This window comes from Cajanus cajan, chromosome 3, assembly GCF_000230855.2.
Source record: "Cajanus cajan strain Asha chromosome 3, NIPB_CcT2T_4, whole genome shotgun sequence".
Classification (NCBI taxonomy): domain Eukaryota; kingdom Viridiplantae; phylum Streptophyta; class Magnoliopsida; order Fabales; family Fabaceae; genus Cajanus; species Cajanus cajan.
The window spans coordinates 33,824,744-33,848,638 of record NC_138519.1 but is presented as its reverse complement, the minus strand read 5'-3'; the positions used below and the strand labels follow the sequence as shown (position 1 = coordinate 33,848,638).

General features: G+C 31.4%; 1 protein-coding gene across 10 annotated transcripts; it reads right to left on the bottom strand.

The window, feature by feature from the left end:
• Positions 1–8,207: 8,207 nt before the first annotated feature.
• LOC109805911 (uncharacterized) lies at positions 8,208–23,002 on the bottom strand. 10 transcript variants are annotated; one of them, XM_083070844.1, is made up of 7 exons: positions 22,941–23,002; positions 21,523–21,627; positions 19,314–19,344; positions 15,244–15,482; positions 14,628–14,672; positions 10,534–10,947; positions 8,208–9,158 (listed from the first exon to the last, which is right to left on the bottom strand). In XM_083070844.1, the coding sequence occupies exons 6-7, from the start codon at positions 10,853–10,855 to the stop codon at positions 8,440–8,442; spliced, it is 1,041 nt and encodes a 346-aa protein (XP_082926970.1). In that variant the 5' UTR covers positions 10,856–10,947; positions 14,628–14,672; positions 15,244–15,482; positions 19,314–19,344; positions 21,523–21,627; positions 22,941–23,002; the 3' UTR covers positions 8,208–8,439. The 10 variants fall into 10 exon arrangements, 9 of the variants coding, with proteins under 9 accessions (XP_082926970.1, XP_082926971.1, XP_082926973.1 ...); XM_083070845.1 differs by lacking the exon at positions 22,941–23,002 and adding an exon at positions 19,738–19,824 and having other exon boundaries at positions 21,523–21,686; XM_083070847.1 differs by lacking the exon at positions 21,523–21,627 and having other exon boundaries at positions 22,941–22,965.
• Positions 23,003–23,895: the final 893 nt, after the last annotated feature.

Sequence of the window (23,895 nt, the reverse complement as noted above, 5' to 3'; positions counted from 1 at the left end):
AGTTTTCCATCATCCCCTCCCTCTTCAAAAGGATTTGTCCCTAAATTGAGTGGTTCTTCCACATAGACAACATCACCTACAAGAAAAACAAGAGACAGAATTATAGATGATATATTCATATAATATGTGTCAAAAGTGCACCCTATGAGGAATTTATTCTATAGTCCTAACAAGGTTCCCTAGACTAGGAAGAATAGACTCTCTAAGAATAAGGATAGCATCCTCACTATAGGGTAGTCTGTGTGTAGAACTATATCCTAAAAATGTTAAGATACTAAAACTATAGCAAACTAAGGAAGTACTCTTACATACTGAGGTATCTTGCCTGAGGTACCCTATGTAGTAACCTAGGCATCTAGAAGAAAAACTAAATGAACATAACAAAGAAACTACCTAGACAACCCTTGATCATATTATTTGCTAGATACAAAATAGAAGAGGGTGTAAAGAAGGGCCTAAAATGTTCATATAATCTAATTTTGTCTTGAAGAAAAATAGTCAAGTTAAATTCAAAAAAGTTTGAACTTCCTTTAATATCGAAAATAGAAAATAAGACACCATGAGATGTATCTAATACACAATATAAATCAAAGGTTGGGTGCTTTATTAGAACAAACTAAAGTAGAAGGAGTCCTGAACAAACAATAGCTGCCTAGTTTGGACACCACCAAATTAGTAGCATAAGAACTAAAACTAGATGAAGTCCACTTCTTATTCATTAGACTAAGAAATTGAGATCCTTTCTTTTCAAAAATATTTTGGTTTTGGATCTTAAGCTCTAAGTACATGGCAACAATAGAAGAAGATCTAAAATCTTTGTAAAGAAGAAAAGTCTTTTTTCAATCATTTTTAATAGAAAAGTGACTTTCATTTATCACAAGATTTTTGGAGGAGACATAATCCTCCTTACTCTTCTTTAAGAGTAGTGTCTTCTATTATTTTTCTCTTTTCTTTGTCATTTTGAGTTAATCCTCTAAAACTTGTGAAGGTGATAAAAGAGTCAACACGTATCTTTTTCCTAAATAGGTAAGGCGTATCTTATTAGTGAGTCAATCATGGATGAATTGCCTATCATATTGCCAAGGTCTCCCAAGTAATACATGATTTACATCCATGGGAATTATATCTCATAAAACTTTATCTTTGTATTTCCCAATGGTGAAATAAATGTTTACTTGGTCCTTGACTTCTATTGATCCATCCTCATTAAGCCATTGTAAGATTTTGGATGGGAAATAGGAGTCAAGCGTAGTTTTTCAACCAACCTTGCACTACAAAAATTATTACAAGAACCACTATCCACAAGATCGTGTGTAAGGTAATTTCTCTCATGGGTTTTCAACTACCAAGAAGCATAGGCTGCTATCTTCCCATCTTTCATCAACACTCCTCCTAAACTCATCTTAGACACATCACAATACACTACAAAGGGTCTACTATAATCAAGCAACTCTAGGACTAGTGCATTGGTTAGCTTCTCTTTAAGGTTTTGGAAACTACTCTCACATTTAGAATCCCAAAGAAAGACTTGTCCCTTCCTAGTCAACTTTGTTAAAGGTAAGACTAACTTAGAGAAATTCTTTATGAACCACTAGTAATATCTAACTAAACTCATAAAACTCCTAATTTCACTCATAGAGCTTGGGGCTTCCCACTTAAGAACAACCTTTACCTTAAAAAAATCTAAAGTTATACTTATTGTGACCATAGCAGGTCCTAAAAGCAATCTTTAGGAGGTTGTTAGACTTCATGCATATTTGATGATAACCTAACCTAAGGTTTCTTACTATACACACACAAACTCCCACCAATTGGTGCATAAGATTATATATCCTAGGAAAATGATACTTATTTTTAATTGTCACATTGTTCAGATAACAATAATCTATGCACAATTTCATACTCCCATTTTTTTTTCACTAACAGGATAGGGGCTCCCTAAGGTGATACACTAGGTCTCACAAACTACTCCTCCAACAACTCTTCTAACTACTTTTTACACTCGACTAGCTTTAAGGGAGACATACTATAGGGTGCTATAGATATGGGTGCAGTTCCTAGTATTACATCTACAAAAACTCTATCTCACACTCTGGTGATAGACTAGACATGTTGTTAGGAAACACTTAAGGGAACTCACTTACTATAGGTATCTCACTCACAATAATCTTACTCTCCAACTTCAAGGAGACTAACATCATGTATACTTATTCTTAAGGATGCCTTAACCTGGTTGGTAGTCAAGAAGTCCTTATTCTTACCCTTGACAAACTAACCAAAGACAATTGTCTTATTAGAACAATTTATCAGGATATGGTTGGAAGATAACAAATTCATACCCAAAATATCATATAGCTGACTAAGTGGCAAAAAAATTAAGTCAACTAAAAAATTTCTGTTAGCAATTTTCAAAGGACATTTTAGACAAACATTAGAAGTAGAAACTAGCCTACTAGTTGGTTTCTCCACTACAAGTTCACACTTTAAAGCAAACATAAACAACTTTAATTTAGACACACAACATGTGATATAAAGGAATGAGTTACAACAAAATCGAATAAGACAACCAAAGGGACCCCATCAATGAGACACATACCTTCAATCATGTCATGTGACTATGAGACTTCAACACACCTCAAAGCAAAAACTTTCTAAGAAGCCTTCGATTTATTGGCTTGGATGTCACTTTTACTAGCACGCACTAACTCCCTCATAGGGTTGGGACAATCCTTTGTGAAATGCCTCTTCCCTTGATAGTTGTGGCAAGTTAATCCTCACCCTAAACAAGCAAACATCTTGTTGCCTAGATGACAACACTTGAAGATGGAAACCTTAAGAGATACTAGATTGATGTAGCTTCTCCTTCAAGCTTCTTGGACGAATCTTTCACTCTTTGGACTCCTTCAAGCTTCTTCAATGCATATCATTGATGTGAAAAGTCATTTCTAACACACAAAAGAAGATAGGAACTCTCTTAGGTGATTCCATACTCTTGAAGAGTGATAAGTCTCTTCAATTTCTCACCACACTCAAGAAAGAATAAGAGAAAATAAAGAATTTTAAAGAGACAAACAAACTCTAAGAGACATGTTTGAGACATGTAGGAGACAACAAGATCTAAAATAGCCAATAAGCAAGTGCCAAGTGTCTTCTTGACTATAGGTGGTTGGAGGAGTAGTCCCAAGGGTGGAAACTAACCAAGGTGGGCAGCCAAGGTGTCCTTGGCTAGTCATAGCCAAACCAAAAACCAAGGAATTGGTTTACTTTGGTTTAACTAAATGAAAGTTAAACCAAGCCAAATCAATTCCTTGGGCCAAGAGAAGAAAAAATAAGTCCAATATCACTTTTTGCTATTTCCATGCCTTTATAACTTCCACACAATCTAGAATGGTTATTCCCACACCACTTGAATAACTATTTCCACTCCAACTACTAAACTAAAAAAAAAAGACTAAAAATGGTGACCATGAATATAAGGTCAAAGGAATACATTTCAATAAGGAACATGTCTCAAGTCCTAAAGGCATGACCTAGAAACAAGGAAACATACACCTATAAATATAAGAGTAAAAACAACCTATATATCTAACTACTGCATACAAGGGAATGGAAAATAAACTACATAAAGTATATACAATAGAAGACAAAGCAACTAGGAGGGGAATACATACTCTATGCTCATGATAAGCAAAGGCCTAAGAAACACATTTGTTCTAGTAGTTTACTCTAGCCTCCTAACCATAGACCTTGTCAAAGGTCCTATGGCCTTCAAGGATGGTCCTCCATCATAGACTCTAACCTTCATCCATTTTGGACTTATCTCTTCCAAAAGGATCCTTGGGAAGTAGGTTACCATCACTTGAAGTACTTCAACTAGCCTATAAAAGAAAATCCCACACTACCACCACATATGACTGGCTCATGGATGATGGCTAACTCCTCGACCAGGATTGACTTATAGGTGTTGAGTATGGCTTACTCCTATTGGAGGAATCATACCTCCTATGCTCCATCACTATCCCTCACACTTTAGTATTGTTCTAAACACGCACTGCCATCCTCGTCATATATGCAACATCTATTTACCAATATAGGGAACTGGTAAATTTCTTGATAATTGACGGCTTGCTTGATCTCTGTTTATAGGCCATTAACAAACTTTATGCACTTGGGTTGCTCATTGTCTACATCGTTGTAGTGGTAACAAAAATGCACCAACTCCTTAAACTTGGCGATGCACTTCACCACTATTCAATTAGCCTATTTTAGTTCTAAGAACTTTATCTCCTCCCTGTACTTCACATCTTGAGGGAAGTATTTTTCTAGGAAAATCCTTTTGAAGTTATCCTAGTTAATTAAATCTTTTTCTTCCATCATCCTTTGCAAAGTTGTCTACCACCAAAATCCAGCATTTCCATATAACTTGAAGACATCAAATGATACCTTTTGAGCATTGAGGCACTCTATAGCTTGAAAGATCTTCTCCACCTCAAAGATCTACTCTATAGCTCCATATAGATCATATCCATCTCTAAAGGTAGGTGGATCATTCTGTTGAAACCTAGGCAACCAATTATAGTCCCAACAACATTTGTGTTCCCCAACAATTTAGCTATTGCCTATGGGGAATCAACTAACACACCATCATTCCTTCCTACCATAACTTTTCCAATTCACAAAAAAAGTACACAAGGTTAAAAACAACACAAACATCATTATAAGCTCAAAGTACACAAAGAAACATAATGAACACACAAAACACATTGATCGAATAAACCAACTTGCTCTAATATCACAAAATGTGACACCCTTCTATCTCAAAACATTATAAATAAAGACTTTTAAAATAAATAGAAAATTAATCTAAGATATTATAAAATATATAAATATGACTTCATAATTAAAGGGTTCATAACAGTTGAAACAAAACCACTTCATAAAAGATAATTAAATAACATCAAAAGTCCAAAAATAAGACACCTTTTATACAAAACTTCTAAAAGAAAAATATAAATCATCATGTGTAAAATGACTTCAATTATAACTAAGAAACCATAAAACTCTCAATGCCCTAATTTCACACTATAAGACCCAAAAAGGCAAATGAAGCATGAGGCTTAGGCTTCTCCTCCATCCTACTCATCTTCATGTACTTGATCTACTCCTGTAAATGCCTTTTTAATCCACTCTCAACCAAGGGATGTCTACAAGAATCTAGTTGAAATGTTATACTTGGCCTTGGTTACCTCACACCACCATTAGAGACTCCCTACCATAACACTCTAAGGTCTAGGTAGATGACTCCTACATAGATTCACACAACCTCACCAAAGAAAGTATGTAATGCATGGACTCTATACACAAACCAATGCAAAGTCTAAACTTTTTCACAAAATACTAAGCCTTGCTTGGATTTCATCATTATCAGTTGTAGCTTGAACTTATAAATCTCATAAGCACCATCGCCAATTATTATCATCAACATCATCTTATATATCAATTATCACTATCCATCATCACAATAACATCATCACACATCATAACATTCATTATTATCATACGTTTTACCTCACTTACTTTTAATCTCTTCTCATATTTTTTCTTCACTTGATTAATCGCAATTACTAATTCTCTTATTCTTTTCTTTAAATTCTAACATTAATTAGCTAGTAATGGTGTGGTGCCTAGCGAGATAGAACTCACTTCCAATGCAAAGAAATCATGGATTTCTTTGGCAGATTCCTAACATGGTAATGCTTGCACCTGATGTGGTTACTTTCATGCTTAGTGTTAAGGAGTTAGAGATCCCTCTAGAACAAAATTGTCCAACATGATGCAAGTCATGCCCAAAGTCATCCCTTCTCAAAGGTGTCATCAACATGGCACTAGGCAAAGACACCCTCTCATTCAACACAAAGAATTCAGAGACATCTCTAGCATGCTTGCGTCCTACATGACTCTCCTCACTCTCACTGTAGAAAACTGCATTTATTACAGCTGACACCATGAATGTGTACCGGTGTTGTCACAAATTCTATACTTCATAGAATCATGAGCTTCGGGATATAAGGCCTTCAAAACCCATCTACATCCACCAATTTGTCTCTTTCACTCCAACATTCGGTAAAGACATGATATATTATTCATACAACATTCATTGAGTATCAAACACTCAAATTCATTGATTCAGGTAAAAAATCCATTAAAAAAAATAAGATGTTATATACCTCCTTTTTATTTTTATTCTATAATAAATGTATATTATTTTTTTTTAATTCCAATTTCATGGGAAGAGTATAATTGATTTATAAAAGAGTAATTAACGTTATTTTAAACTTTGAAAATGATATATAAATAATAAATAAATAAATAAATAACCGACACTTTAAGAAAAGGAATGGAAGGAGAAATTAATTAGATGATACATATTTTTGGTATAAAAAAAAAGGTAATAATTATTTTAAGGGTATATTTAAAATAAGATATAAATTGTTTACTAAATTATTTTTTATTTTCTAAATATCATCGAATAATAATATAGAATTACAAATACTTATATTTTGTTATTAGTACTTAAATTTATTTAATTAATTTTATATATAATTAAGTATTGCATATCATCTTTCAAATGTATTGATTACATAAAATAAAGCAACATATATAAAATGAGTAAATAATACATTTAAATACAATTTTATATTTTATAATATTTATAGTTTAATATTATTTATTTAGTTTTATATTATTTAAATAAAATAGTTAAATTTAACTTATATTTCATTTTTTTCATTTTATTAATTTACAATTATGCTTTTCAATTCTTAGTTGCAAAAATATTTATTAAATAATTTTGTATTATTTATGAATTTCTTCTTAATATATATTGACTTTATTGATTTCTATTTATATAAATTATTTTTTATATTATAAAAATACTATTTAATACCGATATTAAATTTTTTTAAAATATTTTCTTTTGCATTTAATAATTAAATTTTATTTAATCAATTATAAAATAAAATACTTGGTAATTATTTTCAAAATATTATTTTACTTTTAAATTAAAAATATTTAATGTATATGTATATATATATAAACATTTTTATGTACGTTATCATTAAAATAAATTTCTCTTAACTAAATTAATCTTATATAACTATTTTTATCGATTCATTATTCCATTGAGTAACACGATTAATTTTAAATAAATTTAATCTTTATACTAAGGACTGCTGTATTTACTTAAAAGAATTTATAAGATTTGTCAATGAAATTTACTTCGCTTACAATGATTAGTCCTTGGTTCACCTTTAGAATATTGTGTGAATAATATATATGAAGAAAAAAAAAACAATAGAATCTATATCTCTCTCTAATTACTGTTCGTTGATTTCTTTTTTTTTCTTCTGTTTATCTATATTATTTTTTAAACTATTTTTTTGCACTCTTAACTTCATTGTTTTTAAACTCCATTTATCTCATCTTCAATATTTAAATTAGATACCAATGTAAATATTTATACTTTTAGTTACAAATATTTAAAATTGAGTAATGTTTATTTTCAGTAAAATTTAATATTTAAATTTAAAATTTCAAAAAATATATTTAAAATAAATTTCACATATATTGAACATTATATTAACCGATCCAAATTAAGAATTTGAAATTAAAATTTTTTTAAATTAATTTACCTGAACAAAATATTTTAAAAAAATAAATAAATAACCTAATCCAAAGTATCTCCTAGTTAAAAGTTAAAGACTTATCCCTTGAGATACTAAAATTCATTTAATAAGTTGACCTCTCCGAATATTTTTTTTTTCATACATATCAATAGATATCAAATTCCTAATCACATACTTAAGAGACAAAAATATCTACTAACCATGCAATACCTTGCTGTATAGCACAATGACTATTTAAATAAAATATTTAATTATTAAATAAAAAAAAGTTGGTGTATATTTGAATTAACAATTTTTTTTAAAAAAATATAACCAGATGTTTGTCCAACAATGTTCAATTAGAAGTATTAAATACATACTTATAATTTTATAAAGTATAATACAAACACGTACAACCATTCCAATATGAACTAATAATTTATATTTATTACTCTTATTTTCCATAGTAAAAAAAAAAATTTCTCGTGATATACCCCTTAATTATAGTACAAAAAATTGTATACTAACAACAAAAACATAATGTGTAAATATAAACTTGTAGTTAAATAGGTTGTTCTACTTTTCTTTTTCTGTCTGTAACCATTAAATCAAGATCAATCAACTACCGTAATGAAAGAGTGACACGTTAGCTCATCCTTCAAGCTGTGAATGAGTGAGTATAAACGATTAATTGCAAGTGAAAGGATCATATAATGCAACCATGATCCATAAAAAAATAAGAGCTATGCATTACATTTCCAACTAGGCTATCAATTTACAAGACAATATCATTACCTGGCCTCCACACCCGGACAAGTTTATCATAGAATGAGCAAGTGGCCACAAGTGGTTTGGTTTTCCCATCAATGTGATTTGCATCTCCTTTCTGCCAGCCTGCTCCATAGGCAAGAGAATCATGCTTCTTGTAAGTTTCCAATACTTCGGCTTTGTCGCCTTTAATGGCGACAACAGCAAAACCATTGTGCATACAAGCAGCCAAGACCAGGCCTGGAATGAAGGGATGGTGCTTAACTCTCCAAACTCCTCCACCTAAATTAATTGAAGTCTTATTAACAGGTTTCAAGATTGACCTTAAATCCCATACCCTTAGGAGTTCATCATAGCTTCCGGTTAACAAGATATTTGGGTCATGTGGACTCTTCTCAATGCAACAAACACCCATTTTGTGGACTTTAGAGCTCTGAAATACCACATTGGGAGGTCTATCTCGCAAATCCCAACAACTAAACTTACAATCATCAGAGCCAGTATATACCAAATTTGGTTGGTGGATGTCAAAGGAGGTAGTCCAAAGTTCAAAATCGTGTGCCTTCCACTCTACTTGAATTTCCAGCTTTGATTCAAGAAGAGAAACAATAGACACAGAGCCATCAGAAAGCCCTACTGTGATGGATGTGGCTGAAGGATGCCAATCCAGGTACAAGCACATATTGTTACTGATTTTTTCATTTGTAATCTCCTTTAGATTAACCCCTGGCATAGAGTCAATAGCAAAGCTTAATACAAGTGAGCAAAAGAATGAGAGCACATCTCTTGACCAAAATACAAATTTCAAAAATAAGATAATTTAGATGTTGTGAATGAGTTTATCAATAAATGAAAAGCATATCCAGCATGCTGCCAATCTATGACAACTCCTTCGCAATATGCATGTAAAGACACCATATCTTATTGCTATAATGAAAAACAATAGCTGCTACAAAATTATTAAGGTAACGAAACTTGTTATAAGGTCAAATAATTAGTGTAAGTAGTATTGCAGAGTACGTAAGGAATAAACCTTCCATTTAAAAAGAGCCGGTAATCAAAATAGAAACAGATTATAATCCCCAACATAGTCATAGATGGGAACCAAACCTGATAGAAGGAATGTCATATATAAGTATCACTGTTTTGACTACATGTGTTAAATTGTTATCAAACTGTTGATTCATACTATAAATTCAAACGGTTTACAATTCTAAGTACAGGGAACCAACTCACTGTCATAGTCTCTTTCGAGATAAACTTAGGTATAATTGGTAAAGTCGTGCAAATTGACATAAACACAAGTCAATAAGAGTTAGCGAGTTTGAAACCAAATGGAATTTTTGACCCACAGCGAGTGTTTATGCTTGCCTATGTATGTGCTGTTTATGAAGCCAAAGAAAATGCAACATTTTACTAGGCTCAAACCCTCACCATTGTTTGTTGTGTTAACCAATTGAAGCTTGGTTGTAGCATGGAGTTTTGTTGTTATCAAGCTTAGTGTTGGCAACTTGTCATTCTTCTATTGTAATGACCCTATGAATTCAGCATCCGTTGTGAACCACACATCACATTAATCCAAAGTTGTCAAGTCAACCCATAAAAAGCAGCAAGGAAGTGTGAGATATAGAGAGATTTTCACAGCCAATAAGGACTGAAGAGTTGTGCTTTCATAAGGAAAACTTGCAACACAAACACCACAATATCCTTCCAACATACCATGTAGCAAAACCACATAACTATACTTTCTGACGTTTTAATAATAACATGGATGGACTGTTAGCTTTGGAGCCAAACAAATGATAATTCAACTCGAGTACATGCATGCAAGTCCAAGTCTGTGTCTCTACTATGACTTGTTATAGGTATTTTTACCTTTTGTATGGATATTATCATAATTTTCCAAATATTTGTTTGTTAGGAAAATTCTTATGCATTAACAAAATTGAGCCTATAAGTCAAGTTTATGGAAGCTTCACAAGTTTCCTTAGATTCCCAAGTTTGAAAAGCTTTTATGTTAATAAAACTGTAAATGTTATTGAGTACATTTTTCATACTGAAAAATAGTTTCATAGAAACGAATCAAGGGCTAAATCCATACCTTCAACTCCATTACAGCAACCCTGCAGCATTTTAATTCTCAAGTATCCATCAGCATCTGCTTGAGCTAGAAAAGGACTCACATGCCCTCCAGGTGGATTCCACTTTATGTCAAAAATCCCAGAGGTTTCCTCACTAAAAACCATGTCAAGGTGGCCCATGTCCACGTCAACATTGAAGAGTGAAATGCTTCCATGACGACTGGGCTGACAACCTTCTTGTAATGTGTAAGTAGACACCGCTAAAACATTATGGTAGGAATCATGTGGACAAAACTCCACAGCATCAGCATTTCCCTTTAAATAGCAATGTGCTATGTCCATGCTAGCCAAATGATTCCCTAGATAGCTTACCAGCAACTTTGCATCACAAAACAAAGCTTGAATGTCACCAAACTTCCTTGGATTGGGTCAAGCTTAACACAAATGTAAATCATTAACACCCCATACGTAAATAATAAGAAATCTGGAATGAAAAATATAAACGAGAAAATGACAACATTTTGCATAAATAAATTTATAGAATTAGTGATTGGGCATTCAATCTCATTTGATACTTACTCAAAAACTTTCAATAATTATCTTTTACATGTCCTAAGTCACCACTCTTACCGAATGAAACCGGAAACCCAAAATAACTTAAGCTAACATAGAACATGAGTATGTTAGAAGAAACATAAGACAAATCAATTTGTAGTACAGCATCCAACCAAATTAAATGGACGGAAGTTGCTGGATATTCAAAATGCACAACAGAAAAGAGAAGCATAGATTTTTATGACAAACTTTGTAGTTGATCATAAAATCCTTTCGGGGAAAATCAAAAGGAGGGTCGAAGAAAAATAAAATTCCGTCGAGGAACCACACCCTCACCCAAAACAAAAGACTTTCTCTCCCTCTTCTGCTGTGAAAAATGTGAACCACTTCCAAGGGTATTGGCATTGTCCACAATGTTAGTTTGATGTATGGGCTTAGGATTCGGTTTAGTGTTTAGGGCCAAGCATAATATGTTTTGAGCTCTTGCAAAAAGAAAAAGAAACTAAAGTGAAATGCATTGTTTATATTTTTTTCTGAGCTGTTAACAAATAAATAAAAAATTATTTAAACATGGATGAAATTTAATGCATCAAGTAGTTACAAATATCATATGTAAACATTATGAAAGGAAAAGTGATAAGTAATTGTAATAGCCCAATTTTCACTGGGCCAAGAGCCCAATTAAGGTGATTTAGTAGGCCAGAACGAGCCGTTCCAAACTATTAAATAGACCTACTTTTGGTAGCCCGGAACCGGCCGTTCCGACATTGGAACGGGCCGTTCCAAATCATTAAATTTGCCTATGATTCTTAGTTTGGAACGGGGCGTTCCAAGGATGAGAACGGGCCGTTCCAGAGATTGTCGTTATAGGTTTAATTGCAACCCTAGAACGGGCCGTTCTGGATGTGAATTTTACACATGATGTGAGATTCCAGAACGGGCCGTTCTGGATTTGAAACGAGCCGTTCCGCGAATCCTGATGTCTATAGATTGAGTGCTCTGGCACTCCCAAAAGGATATTTTTTTTCAGTTCTGACTTCTTTCTTCTACATTCTCTTTTTTCTCTTCTACACTCTCTGAAGACCGAGGGGCACTTAGAGGAGAAGACCAAGAAGATCTCTATTTTAGTTTTGACTGCTGTTTATCTAGGTACGGGAGAAAAGGGAATTATTTGTATGTAGAGTTACATGAGGGAATCGGGTAGAGGAAGAGTCCCTTAAGATTATGAGTAATTTTATAATTATTTCTATTTGAGGAATTGTTGATCCCATTAGATTTTACATGTATTGAGGATTAAAAATATATATTTAAGTTGTAAGAATGATGATTTGGGAGAGAAAATGAAATTATAGAAAAGTGTCTGTAAGCTAGGTTTTGGAAAAATTGGATTATTTCTGTTTGAGAAATTGATGATCCCATTAGATTCGGTATATGCTAAGGATTAGAAATATATATTTAATTTGTAAGAATGATGATCTGGGAAAGAGAACGAAATTGTAGAAAAGTTCCTGTGAGTTAGGTTTTGAAATAATTGGGGGTTTTAACATTTATGTTATTAAATTGGTAATTTTATTGATTATTACACTACAAGAAAAAGCATATTTATTTTTCCTTTCCTTTTATCTAATTAAATATTGGCCATTTATCAAAAAGATTGCCATTGGCCAACACTTTTCTATTTTAATTGATATTTATTACTCTACTGTTGTGAATTCCTGATTGCTGGATTTTCTTGATTACAATTGGACTTAATGTCAGCATGATTGAATATTTTTTAAGATTTAGGCATTTCTTCTCTTTTGAATGTTAACCAATAACCACTTATCTCATGAAAGGATAATTAGATTAACTTATATGACACAGATTGAAAATGAGTATGGTTCTTATGGAGATGACAAAGCATATCTCCATCACCTGGTCACCCTGGCTAGAGGTCATCTCGGTCATGAAGTTATTTTGTAAGAGTTGTTTAGTTTTTAAACCCTCTCATATCATTGTTTTTAAAATGAAATATCCTGCCGTAATATGATGTAGATGTTATAGTAAAAGATGTTGGTTTGTTCTCAATTTATCTAAACACAATCATTTCAGCCAATTTAATTGGTCTAATGCTCTAGTGTGTCATCCTTGTCATTGTAGGTGTACGGTCATTTGAAGAGTTGGCTCATAGGTTTTAGTTCTCCTTTTTCTGTCTATATCTATCAGTCTGATAGTGATTTATTGCCAAAATTTCAATGCAAAGAAGATAGTGATAAGAAATGGACATAATTGGAATAAAAGAGAGATAGGTTATAAAAAGAGGAGGATGTAGTGGGAGAAGCTAAGGAGAGAGACAAAAAGAAGTCATTCAAGACTATCTGATTATGTAATAATCTCTGTATAGGAACATTTTAGTAGTCCTATTTCTATTGAATAAAGAGAATTTCAACCCCAAATAGTCCCAATTTTTAAGCTATTATTAAATCCTGGCATGAGGACAAGTTTCTAGTCAAACAATTAAATCAATAATTAGGAACATCATAAGTGTTCCTAGTTCTTGTTTCATTTTTCTACACTTAATCTTACTTTATCCAATACATCCTTCAAGGAAGACATCCATACATGTCCTGCACCCCTTACGATGAGTGTATCTAAAAAATATGCATTTTTTTTTAATTTTCTTGTATCTTCATAATTAACTTTATCAAATTTAGTTGAAAGCCTCATTCATAGGAGTTCATGTCTAGAGACTAGACATATTATAATTTGGGCAAGGAATGTAAAGATGTAAGCAATTTTTTGTAGAACCAATCGTTTGGTGACAGTAAAAGTTCTCTTGTCTACTACACAAACACTTTTGGTGGAGTGATCTTCTGAATGTTGACGTTTTAGAAAAATCAGATAATGTGCAATAGTGGTATATTTTTCATAATAAGATATTGATATGTTTATCTATTGGGAAGGGTTGGTTAATAATTGAAACATGAAGTTGAATTCCAAATTTTAAACTTCTATTTAGTGGAAAAGATACCCCTAAAAATCCTCAATATGTGATACAGGACAGATTTGTTTTTGTGAACTCCAACCTTATTTTCTTATCCTTACTGTTGACTGACATGTGTTTCTTATGTGGCAATGTGTGAATACTTTTAAATCAGGATATAACATATCTTAACGATTCCAATTCATTAAGCAAAATTAATTTAATGCTGTACCATATTTAAGAAATCTAAAACCAAAAAATAACTGGATGTTGAATTTAGGAGTACTATACACATTTCTTTATAAAATGCCACACTGACTCTTGTATTGGCAATAGTTTCTCTAAGCTTGCCATCTCAAATCTCAACAGACAACTACTTGTATTCATCTCTATGAAACATGGTTATTTGGTATCTAACTATTAATTGAAGATAAAAGGTTTCTAGTTCACTCCCAAAAAGGACACTCCAATATATTATGATTCAAACTATAAAACACACAAACATGATTGCATTTTTAATCAGTCAAATTAAAATTAGCTTTGTATCAAAACAAGATATACACAGCTGAAACAAGCATAATATCTCAGAGAGCCCACCTCAACAATCTGTGGATACCATTCAATGTCCCTGTTCCTGATTAGCTTCATTGAAAAGAAAATGCACAAGTCAAATTAAGTTTGAAAATCAACAAGTATAAATAGAAAATCATATTCTACTTTTAATTTTCCATTAAATTTATGTTAATTTCTATTTAAAACATAAAACAAAAAACTCGTTACCCAAATATGATAGATTCTACCCCTAAAGATTTAATAATTTTTGTGATACGTGCTTCCAGTACGTTCTTAACAAGTCAAAATATTGTGTCCAAAGTATATTTTAACGAGTTTAAGAATCTTTGTAACCGCTATTTAAAACTTTGCCAGAAATTTATGTTAATTTATGCACATACAAATATATAAAACTAGAAAGTTGACATCGTAATCTAATGCGCAATACGAACAGCCAGCTAAAATTTCCAAAGATTCATTTATTGAAATGCAGAGCAACACTTAAAAGACCTTCAAAATCTGTTACATTTCTTACAATATCATAGCAGTTCACTATAAGAATACATCAACCTCGGTGCTTTTGCAGCAAGGTTTTCTAGAAACAATGTTCACCCCCAAAATGAAAAAGGAAAAAAATAAAAAGAAACATGGTTTAACTTACATTAATACAAGACGATAGATTGCACCCGCAAAAATATCTGCCACAGTGCGAACAAGCAGGCAGACCAAGAGAGGGAAATTAACCGTCAACTAAGCACTAACCAGAAGGAAGAACTGATTCTGCTCTACTGGACGACGCCGTTCAAGGGGATGCCACACTCACGCTCACGTTCCGAAACCTTCCGAAACACTCACCTCCTCTTCACCTCACCTTTCACCTCCTCTTTGTGAGCTTGGTTTCTGAAATTTGAAGAAGGAAATTTCACTCTTAGAGTTGGAGAGAAACTTAAAAAAATAAAGCGATAATAACTCTTTCTTCATTTATTTTATATAAGTATAAAAAATATTAGTTAATATAATTTTTTAAACATATTATATTATTAAATACAAGTATTTTAAATTTTTTATTTGATAAATTTAAATAACTTTTATCTTTATAAATGTATTTAATTTAAACTATAAATAAATAAAAAATTAAATAGAAATAATACTGATAAAAATATACAAAAAAAATATATTATTACAATTTTAATATGATATTATTTTAAATTCCAAAGTAATAATTAAGTTGTTGTTTTAGTTTTAAAAATAATAAAATAATTGTATTTAAAAAAAAATTAAAATAAATTAAAAATAAAGTGAAATATTTACTCTATGCAATTAGTTTTGTTTTAAATCTTATGTATTTATTACTTTTACCTCTTATAATATTAATATTGCTTTTATTTTCAATAATTTTAAATAAAAAATTAAATTAAGTTGATTAAAATTTTTACAATTCAAATTACTGAAACGAATATTACTTAATATTATACGTGTTTTATATTTTTTTTTTGAGAAAAAGTAAGTGTATTTTTTTCTCTACATAATCATGCAATATTTATTAATTATAGAAAATACATTAGTAGTAAAATACATACATTAAAAAGTAGTATTTCTTTTCACAACATTATAATAAAATTTTCATTTAAGATTTATTTATATATGATATAAATGTACTAAAATTACAATTGTATAAAAATAAAATAATATTTGGAACAAAAAACTTATAAAAACGAAAAGTATTATAGCATACTAATGTGGCTAGAGACAAGAAAGTAGAGTTATGTTTATTGAGAAGAAAACACACACACACACACACATATATATATATATATATAATTTGGCATCATCTGCGTGGCATCTACGTGGCATCCACCTGGCATCCACGTAGCCAACAGTTAACTCCGTTTAAATTATTTGGACAGAAGTCCCAAATTGCAATAATTTAAATTATTGGAGATCAAATTAAAATCAAAAATTAAAGTGGGACTAAATTGAAACAAAAAAATATTATGAGGGACCAAATAAGGGTTTTAACCTATTTTATCTTATCTCTTATCTCTTCATGTTTTTAATTATTGAATATTTAAAAATATTTTTAAAATTATTAAATATTATCTAATATTAATTTTTAAAATTATTAAATATTTAAAAATTAGCTAATGTTTATTTTTATAAAATTTAATTTAAAAATTCTCAACATATAAATATATTTTTAAAATCAATTTTACCATGGTGGAATCAAATTATCATATCCAACCTATTAATTTAAAATTTGAGAAATTTGAATTGACTTATCCAAACAAAATATTTTAAGAATGATAGAAATTGAAATCAAAGTAATTCAAATGCCAAGAATTTAAAATTTCTTGAATTTGTAAAATACGTCATCCAAACACATCATAAAGCAATTTGCAAGGGGTTTATTCTCTAAATTTGCGAGGGAGTTAATAACAATTTGCGAGGGTCCTGTTCTCTAAATTTGCGAGGGATTAGCGAAAAAAATTTTCCCTCACTAATTTGCGAAGGCTTTGCGAGGCATTTGCGAGGGCTATTCTTATAACTCATTGGCGAGGGATTTGCGACACAAAAACTCCCTCGCTAGATGAAAAATTCATTTTTCTATTTTGTCTCATAATTTGGCGAGGGATTTGCAAGGGATTTGCGAGGGCCTAAGTTCCTCGCTAAATAAGCACTAACTTCAGCGACGGATTTGCGAGGAGATAAAGGTTGGTCGCAAAATGTTCCTATTTAGCGAGGGAATTTAGCGAGGGATATAAACCCAAGCTATTTGCTCGCTAATTAGTCAGGGACCAGCGAGGGAAACATTTCCTCTCAAATCCCTCGCTAATTAGCGAGCAAATAGCTTGGGTTTATATCCCTCACTAAATTCCCTCGCTAATCCGCGAAATTCTTGTAGTGTTATATTAATTTATGAATGTTATTCTTATATTACTTGTTAAGAATTGATGATCTAGATGTGAATTGCTTGAGGGGTGTGTAAACCCTTATTTTGTTGGACTTATCTGTTATGTATCTGATATGAAATTGTGTATGTGATATGAATTTGAGTTATGAAATGAGATGTGTGGAATGTGAATGAGATGTGGTTGTGGATCCTCATACTGATGACCAGGGGTGAGCACGGCCCTAGGCTACTAAAAGAGTAGCGTGACCTTGACACAGTGTGATGTCAGGGATGAGCACGACCCTAGGCTGAAGGGTAGCGTGACCTTGACATAGTAAGATTTTGTGATGATTGTGATTGTTATATGATTGTTGTTCCTCACATTATGACCAGGGGTGGCACGACCTTGGGCAAGAGATGCTACAGGTGTGACCTTGGCATAGTATGGGATGGGTGATTCCTCATGCTTATGTCGGGGGTGGCACGACTTTAGGCAAGAGATGTTACAAGCGTGACCTTGGCATATATAGTGTAGGATGTATGATTTCTCATGCTTATGTCGGGGGTGGCACAACCTTGGGCAAGAGATGCTACAGGCGTGACCTTGGCATAGGTGGGATGTGTGAGACAATTAATACTTATGTCAGGGGTGGCACGACCTTGGGCAAGAGTTGCTACAGGCGTGACCTTGGCATAGGGTTAATTGCAAGATGTGTGAAAATTGGTGTGATTGCGAATGGTGACGTGGTGATGATGCATGATTGATAGAGTTATGATATATTGAAATGTTTATGAATATTTTATAATGAGATGATATGTTGTGTTTTCCTTATGTGCTTTACATATAGATATTTTCTTTTCTCACCGTACAATTTGTGGATGTTTTAGGCAAGAAAGATTCGACTTTGAGTGATATCTGGAATGCCAAAAGTTGATTTACAGGTATGCTCTAATATTGTGACATCGGGGCAAAGGATTTCTAGAACATGGATTTTGTATATAGATTTGGAGTTGCATTTATTATTTTGAAAACATTTTGTAACCTCTTAAGTTTTACTTTTCAAGTTTTATTTTCAATTATTTTGGATATTGAAGAACAATTATGAACGTTTTATGTGAACCCTTTTACCAACGTTGAATATTTTATTATTTAGTTTATTTGGGAGCTCATTAAATAATGAATGGACCATACCCAAATGTGTAATTTATAATAAATTTCAAATAATAGTGCTTAGAAAAATGTGTTAGAAAGTATATTGTTTTAATTTCTCTTAGTGAAGAAGTCGGTGACCTTTGTTTTTATCAAAACATAAAGAAAAGTGCCAAATTAAGACACTCTCTCCCTACATCATCCCAAAACATTAGTATCACAAGATAGAATACTTAGAGTTAGAGCCACAATTTTCACTTTCTATTACTATTTTATGGTTAAAGTTGAGGCTTTAATTCAGTTGGACAAGTTCATAATTTAAACAAAAAATAAATTCCTATCTAAAAAAACATAAAAGAAATAGTAAATAGAAGGATTTATTTCATGTATGAAGTCAAATTTAATACTTTAACTAATAAAAAACAGACATATTTCATGAGTTTCTCACCCATAACTCCTTGTCAACCACCTAATGTAAATTGAAAATTTTCAAACTCAATCAAACTTTAATATTCATAGTCAAGATTTTCATTTCCAATGTTCTAAAAAATATACCGGTAAAAATATTATTTATAAAATAAATCCAACTTCCATATGTAGATCTCATTCTATTTAATTTGATTTGAATTTAGTCAGCTAAAGGCTAAAGCTTACAAAGAATGAAAGAAATAAAGTGAAGCATCATACTCACCAGCAGACACAAACAGAGGGATCAAAAGCACCTGATGCACAAGAAATGAGTTCATAGTTAGCTTGCTTTCATTCTCCTTTTTAGTTGCCTAAATATAAAATATATCTTGCCAATTAGCATCAAGTAATGAATAAAAGTGTCATTGTATGAGTAATAAATAGTCAAAAGTTGAAGGCATATAAGCTTAAATAAAGGAAGGCATATTGACATATCAAACCAGACAATAAAGGAGCAAAACAATAAATATAGCAAATTAGCACTAGACCCAAAGGAACATCCAAATGCCACACTGAACCCATAAGTTGAGTCTTTACATGACAACTTAAGTTTAGATGAGAATTAGTTTTTTGTTTATTTAATATCAATGTTTGCTCTCTAAGTTCTTGTGATTTCATGGTTTTTCATCTGTCTAGGTTGTGGCTACCCAAGCGATTGGTGGATCGCACAGCTCTTGTGGAGTGGTGCTGGTGCTGGGAGTTTCCATGCAAACTGCCTCCTTCCTGAAGAATCTCTGTTACATTATATGGCTCAGCCTCATAAATAAAAACCATTAACAATTTATAATATTTCTTATTTTTATTATATATATATATATTAAGAAGCACAACAATGGTTTTGAATGACGTTTTAAATGGATAGAGCCAATCTAAGTAATATCCTAATTTTTATCACTCATTTACTTTTATTTTTTATATTCTTATGCAAAATAGCTCCAAAACAAAGAGAAAGAAAATAATATCTCAACTACTATCCTAACTTTTAAGCATCAAAGCATCTTAGCCATAATTTAATGTCATGATATATATTTTGAACTCCCTCTTGACACAAAGTCAGCTAGTACATGCAACTCATATTCATATATCCACCAGACCTTCTTATGCCCCAGCCTAACTCCCTTTCCCTGGGCCCAACTCTTCTCTATAACACAATAACTGGTTTGTCCTTGTCATCAAGTCTTAACCTGCCCATAAATTTGAAAGGTATCTCTTATCACTTTATTTTAAACTACTGCAAAATTTAACCCTGCTTTTCTAAACTTTTACATTGGTTCTTAGCCCCCATTAATATAAAGCATTTAGGACATGAATACACCCGACTAAAATAGCTTGGGAAAAGGGACCTTAATTTTAATGATTTTTTCAGCTCATAGGCCAAGTGAGCTAGAGTCAGCCCATGTGCCAACTCACTTTAAAAATATGCTAATCTGACCCTGTTTATAAATAAGCTCACCCTAACTCACTATGTGGGCCAGCCCATTATTAACAAAACATAATTTCCCTTTACATAAACTTCCTCTACACTGTCAAACATTGAAGATTTTGTTCGCCACACACTTGGATAAACAAGAGGATCTCATGTCACATTAAAGAAAACATGACACAACACAATTACTAAGTCTTGAACAAAAAGTTTGATTGTTTGATGTGTACCTAACTAAATAAGTTTTATGAAATAATTCTGGATACTGTCAATTTCCAAGAGTAAAGCCTATCCTACAAGCCACTTACAAAATGAAGAAAGCACCAAATAATGGATAAGTTGGAAACTTACCCACGACAACATACATGCATACAACATGTTTTTATCTCCTAAAGCATATCAATATGCAATCTCATCTCTCTCAACAAAGATCTCCGTATTGTATTCCAATATGAAAATTGAATTTCAAATAAAAATTAACACACTAAGATAAGATAGAAACCAAGACCAACAGCAAAAGGAAACATTTCCAGAGATATCCCATAAAATGTGGATATGCAGTTTACGAGTGGGATCTCATCAGAGGAAAACCACACAACAGTAAGACTTCTGGATCTTTCAAATGATAATACTTGCCCATGCCATTAAGGATCCATATGACCATACAAATTGCATTGAAAGGCTCAAGTTATATTCATTGAAGAAGTCTTTCCATCATATAATGTCTGAGAATTTTCATATTAGCAAATAAATAGTAATTAATTCCAAGTTCATGTTCAAGCCACACTTTGTTCAAATATTCATGACATTTGGCAATAACTTGGTATTAATTATTAAGTGCACAACTGGAACATGCTAAAAATAGACCGGTTGAATCACCATTTTATTCCAGTGCAATCTAGAATAACATATGGATAAATGTCTTAGCACGATACTAAACATACGATTACGAATCGTTTTGGTGGTTGAATAATCGCAATGTGAATCGCAACTTAGAGAAGAATCGTACCATTCTTGCTCAAGCAATTTGGTGAAGCCCAGAAGGAGTTGCAACACCCTAACGCCCCTTCAAGGGCCGCCGCACCTCGAGCGGTGTGTTTGGCAACCAAACTCTCTGAAAATGGTCAGAACGGACAGTGTACCGCTAATTCAATAAATGACAACAGCAACCCTAATCTTAAGCCACAGCAGCCTCTCAGTATTTACTTTTAACTTCGATATAAATTTTAATATAAAATAATTCTAATAGAAAAATTATTATAAATTTTAATGTGAAATAATTATAATACCAGAATATTTAGTATGAATTTAATATTATACTATTATAACAATGCATTTCATATTACTAGACTTATAGATCATTGAATACATGTTTTAATAATCTTACGACTCACTATTCGAAAAATAGATTTCTATCCCAATTCAATTACCATAATTATCACATTAAAAAGTTCCATCTAATAAAAGGAATTTATGGCTCACATTCACAAGGTTATACTAGAGGTTTATAACCTAATTACATGACTAGAACTTCTATCACATCTCAAACCAATTGAGATTAGGACAACTTGTTAAGTGTATAAATATACAAAAGAATAAAATTGGGTATCATGCACTAACCATTTGGTATTAGTATTGTATGTTGTAACTACTAAAAGATGAAATAATAATAATAATAATAATAATAATAATAATACTTAATAAAAATAAAAAGTATTATAATAATAATATTTTATTTTATTTGTAACTTCTACATCATTCCTAAAAATATTTATGATTAACCAAATAAATTTTCATAATTTTCAAACATAAAAAAAATATCATATACCAAATGTTCTCTAAAAGGAATTAATCTATGTTACGATACAAAAACAATCTCAATCAGAATCGGAGAGAGTCCTTATAAGTTTTCAAACTTTCATCAACCATACCCTCATCATTCATCAAGAACTATTATCCTTACTTCAGATCCTAGATAAATATCACATATTCACACACATTCAAGATTCTATATTAAAATAAAAACAACAACAGCCCAATGATGAGTTACAACAACATTTAACATCTCAATTTTTATATTTTGACACCTCAATCGAAATCAACCTCATTTTCACATTTTCAAGCAAGTCAAAGCACTCATGTTTTACACAACGCAATAATAGAAGAAAAAAAAATGGCAAAGGTGCGTTCGATTAAGGGGAGGGATTAGTGAACGAGGCGTGTAGAGCTTAAGAACACGATTTATGAGCTTTTCAAAATGATTTTCCGATATGCTTAACTTTTGAAAACGGTTCATGAAATTCGATCAAATTCAATTAATCGATTAAGTTCATAAAATGTTCATAAAATAATTCAAATGGAACACAAATTTCATTCACACCAAAAATGTTATGAATTCGATTAGAAAAACACTAGAAAGAGAGGTACCTGATGAAAGAAAGGGTGTATACTCTGTCACCGTGGACATCAACGACTATGAAACGCAGTGTGTTGCTTCTGTCACATAGGGTTTTCCCAAGGTCTTTTACTAATTAGTTTTAATAAAAAAATAATATTAAATATTTTAATTTGGAGGGAGGAGAAAAATATTAGCACGAAAGATAATATGAGGAATAATCTTAAGAGTTTAATTTTTATAAATAATCAAAAATTATTTGAAGTATAATTTTTAAATAATCATTACAAAAAAGATAAAATAAAACTACAATACATAACAAAATGTAATTAGACGATAATATGGAAAACTTTTACATTATTAATATATTTTAATTAAATTCTAATTTTAAAAGCAACAATTACAAAAAAAAAAAACAAATATAGTATAAAAAAATGTAACTGTTTAAACCTGTTCATAAATAAAAGTTAAGAGAATAGTTTTCAAGTGTTGCAAAGAAATTTTTACATGAACGTTTAAATTGTTCTTATTTAGACTTAGGAATACTAGACCACTATTGCAAAAGGGTATCAGATAAGATGTACATTTTCTGATATTTTATCTTAAAATGGTAGGTAATTTACTTTTATGTTCGTAATTTTTTTATATATTAATGAATAAGACGATGTACTAAACTAATAAAATTTTATTAAATGTTGCAAAGAAACTACTAAATTTATGCATCATAGAGTATCAGTAGAACACCATTTTAGTCATTTTAGAAGAACTTCTAAATTGATTTATATTTTTAGATGATTTTTCCTCATTAGATAAAAGTTCCTTTCTTCCATGGACTGAAAACTTCGACATAACAAAAGGTGGAATTTTTTTAATTTTGATTTCTATAATGTATGCAAAATGTATTTTTGTCAAAATAAATAAAAATGTATACAATCATTTTACTTATGGACTAGACAAAAACACATAACTTGCAATTCAAAACTCAAT

What these genes read in the sequence shown, in the direction of transcription:
- LOC109805911 (XM_083070842.1), bottom strand. Translation starts at nt 11,473, where the DNA reads ATGCCAATACCCTTGGAAGTGGTTCACATTTTTCACAGCAGAAGAGGG. An exon ending in GAGAAAGTCTTTTGTTTTGG is followed by an intron (nt 10,892 to 11,404) that starts GTGAGGGTGTGG and finishes TGTGATGCAAAG; the next exon opens with TTGCTGGTAAGCTATCTAGG. An exon ending in TTGCTGTAATGGAGTTGAAG is followed by an intron (nt 9,159 to 10,533) that starts GTATGGATTTAG and finishes ACTCTATGCCAG; the next exon opens with GGGTTAATCTAAAGGAGATT.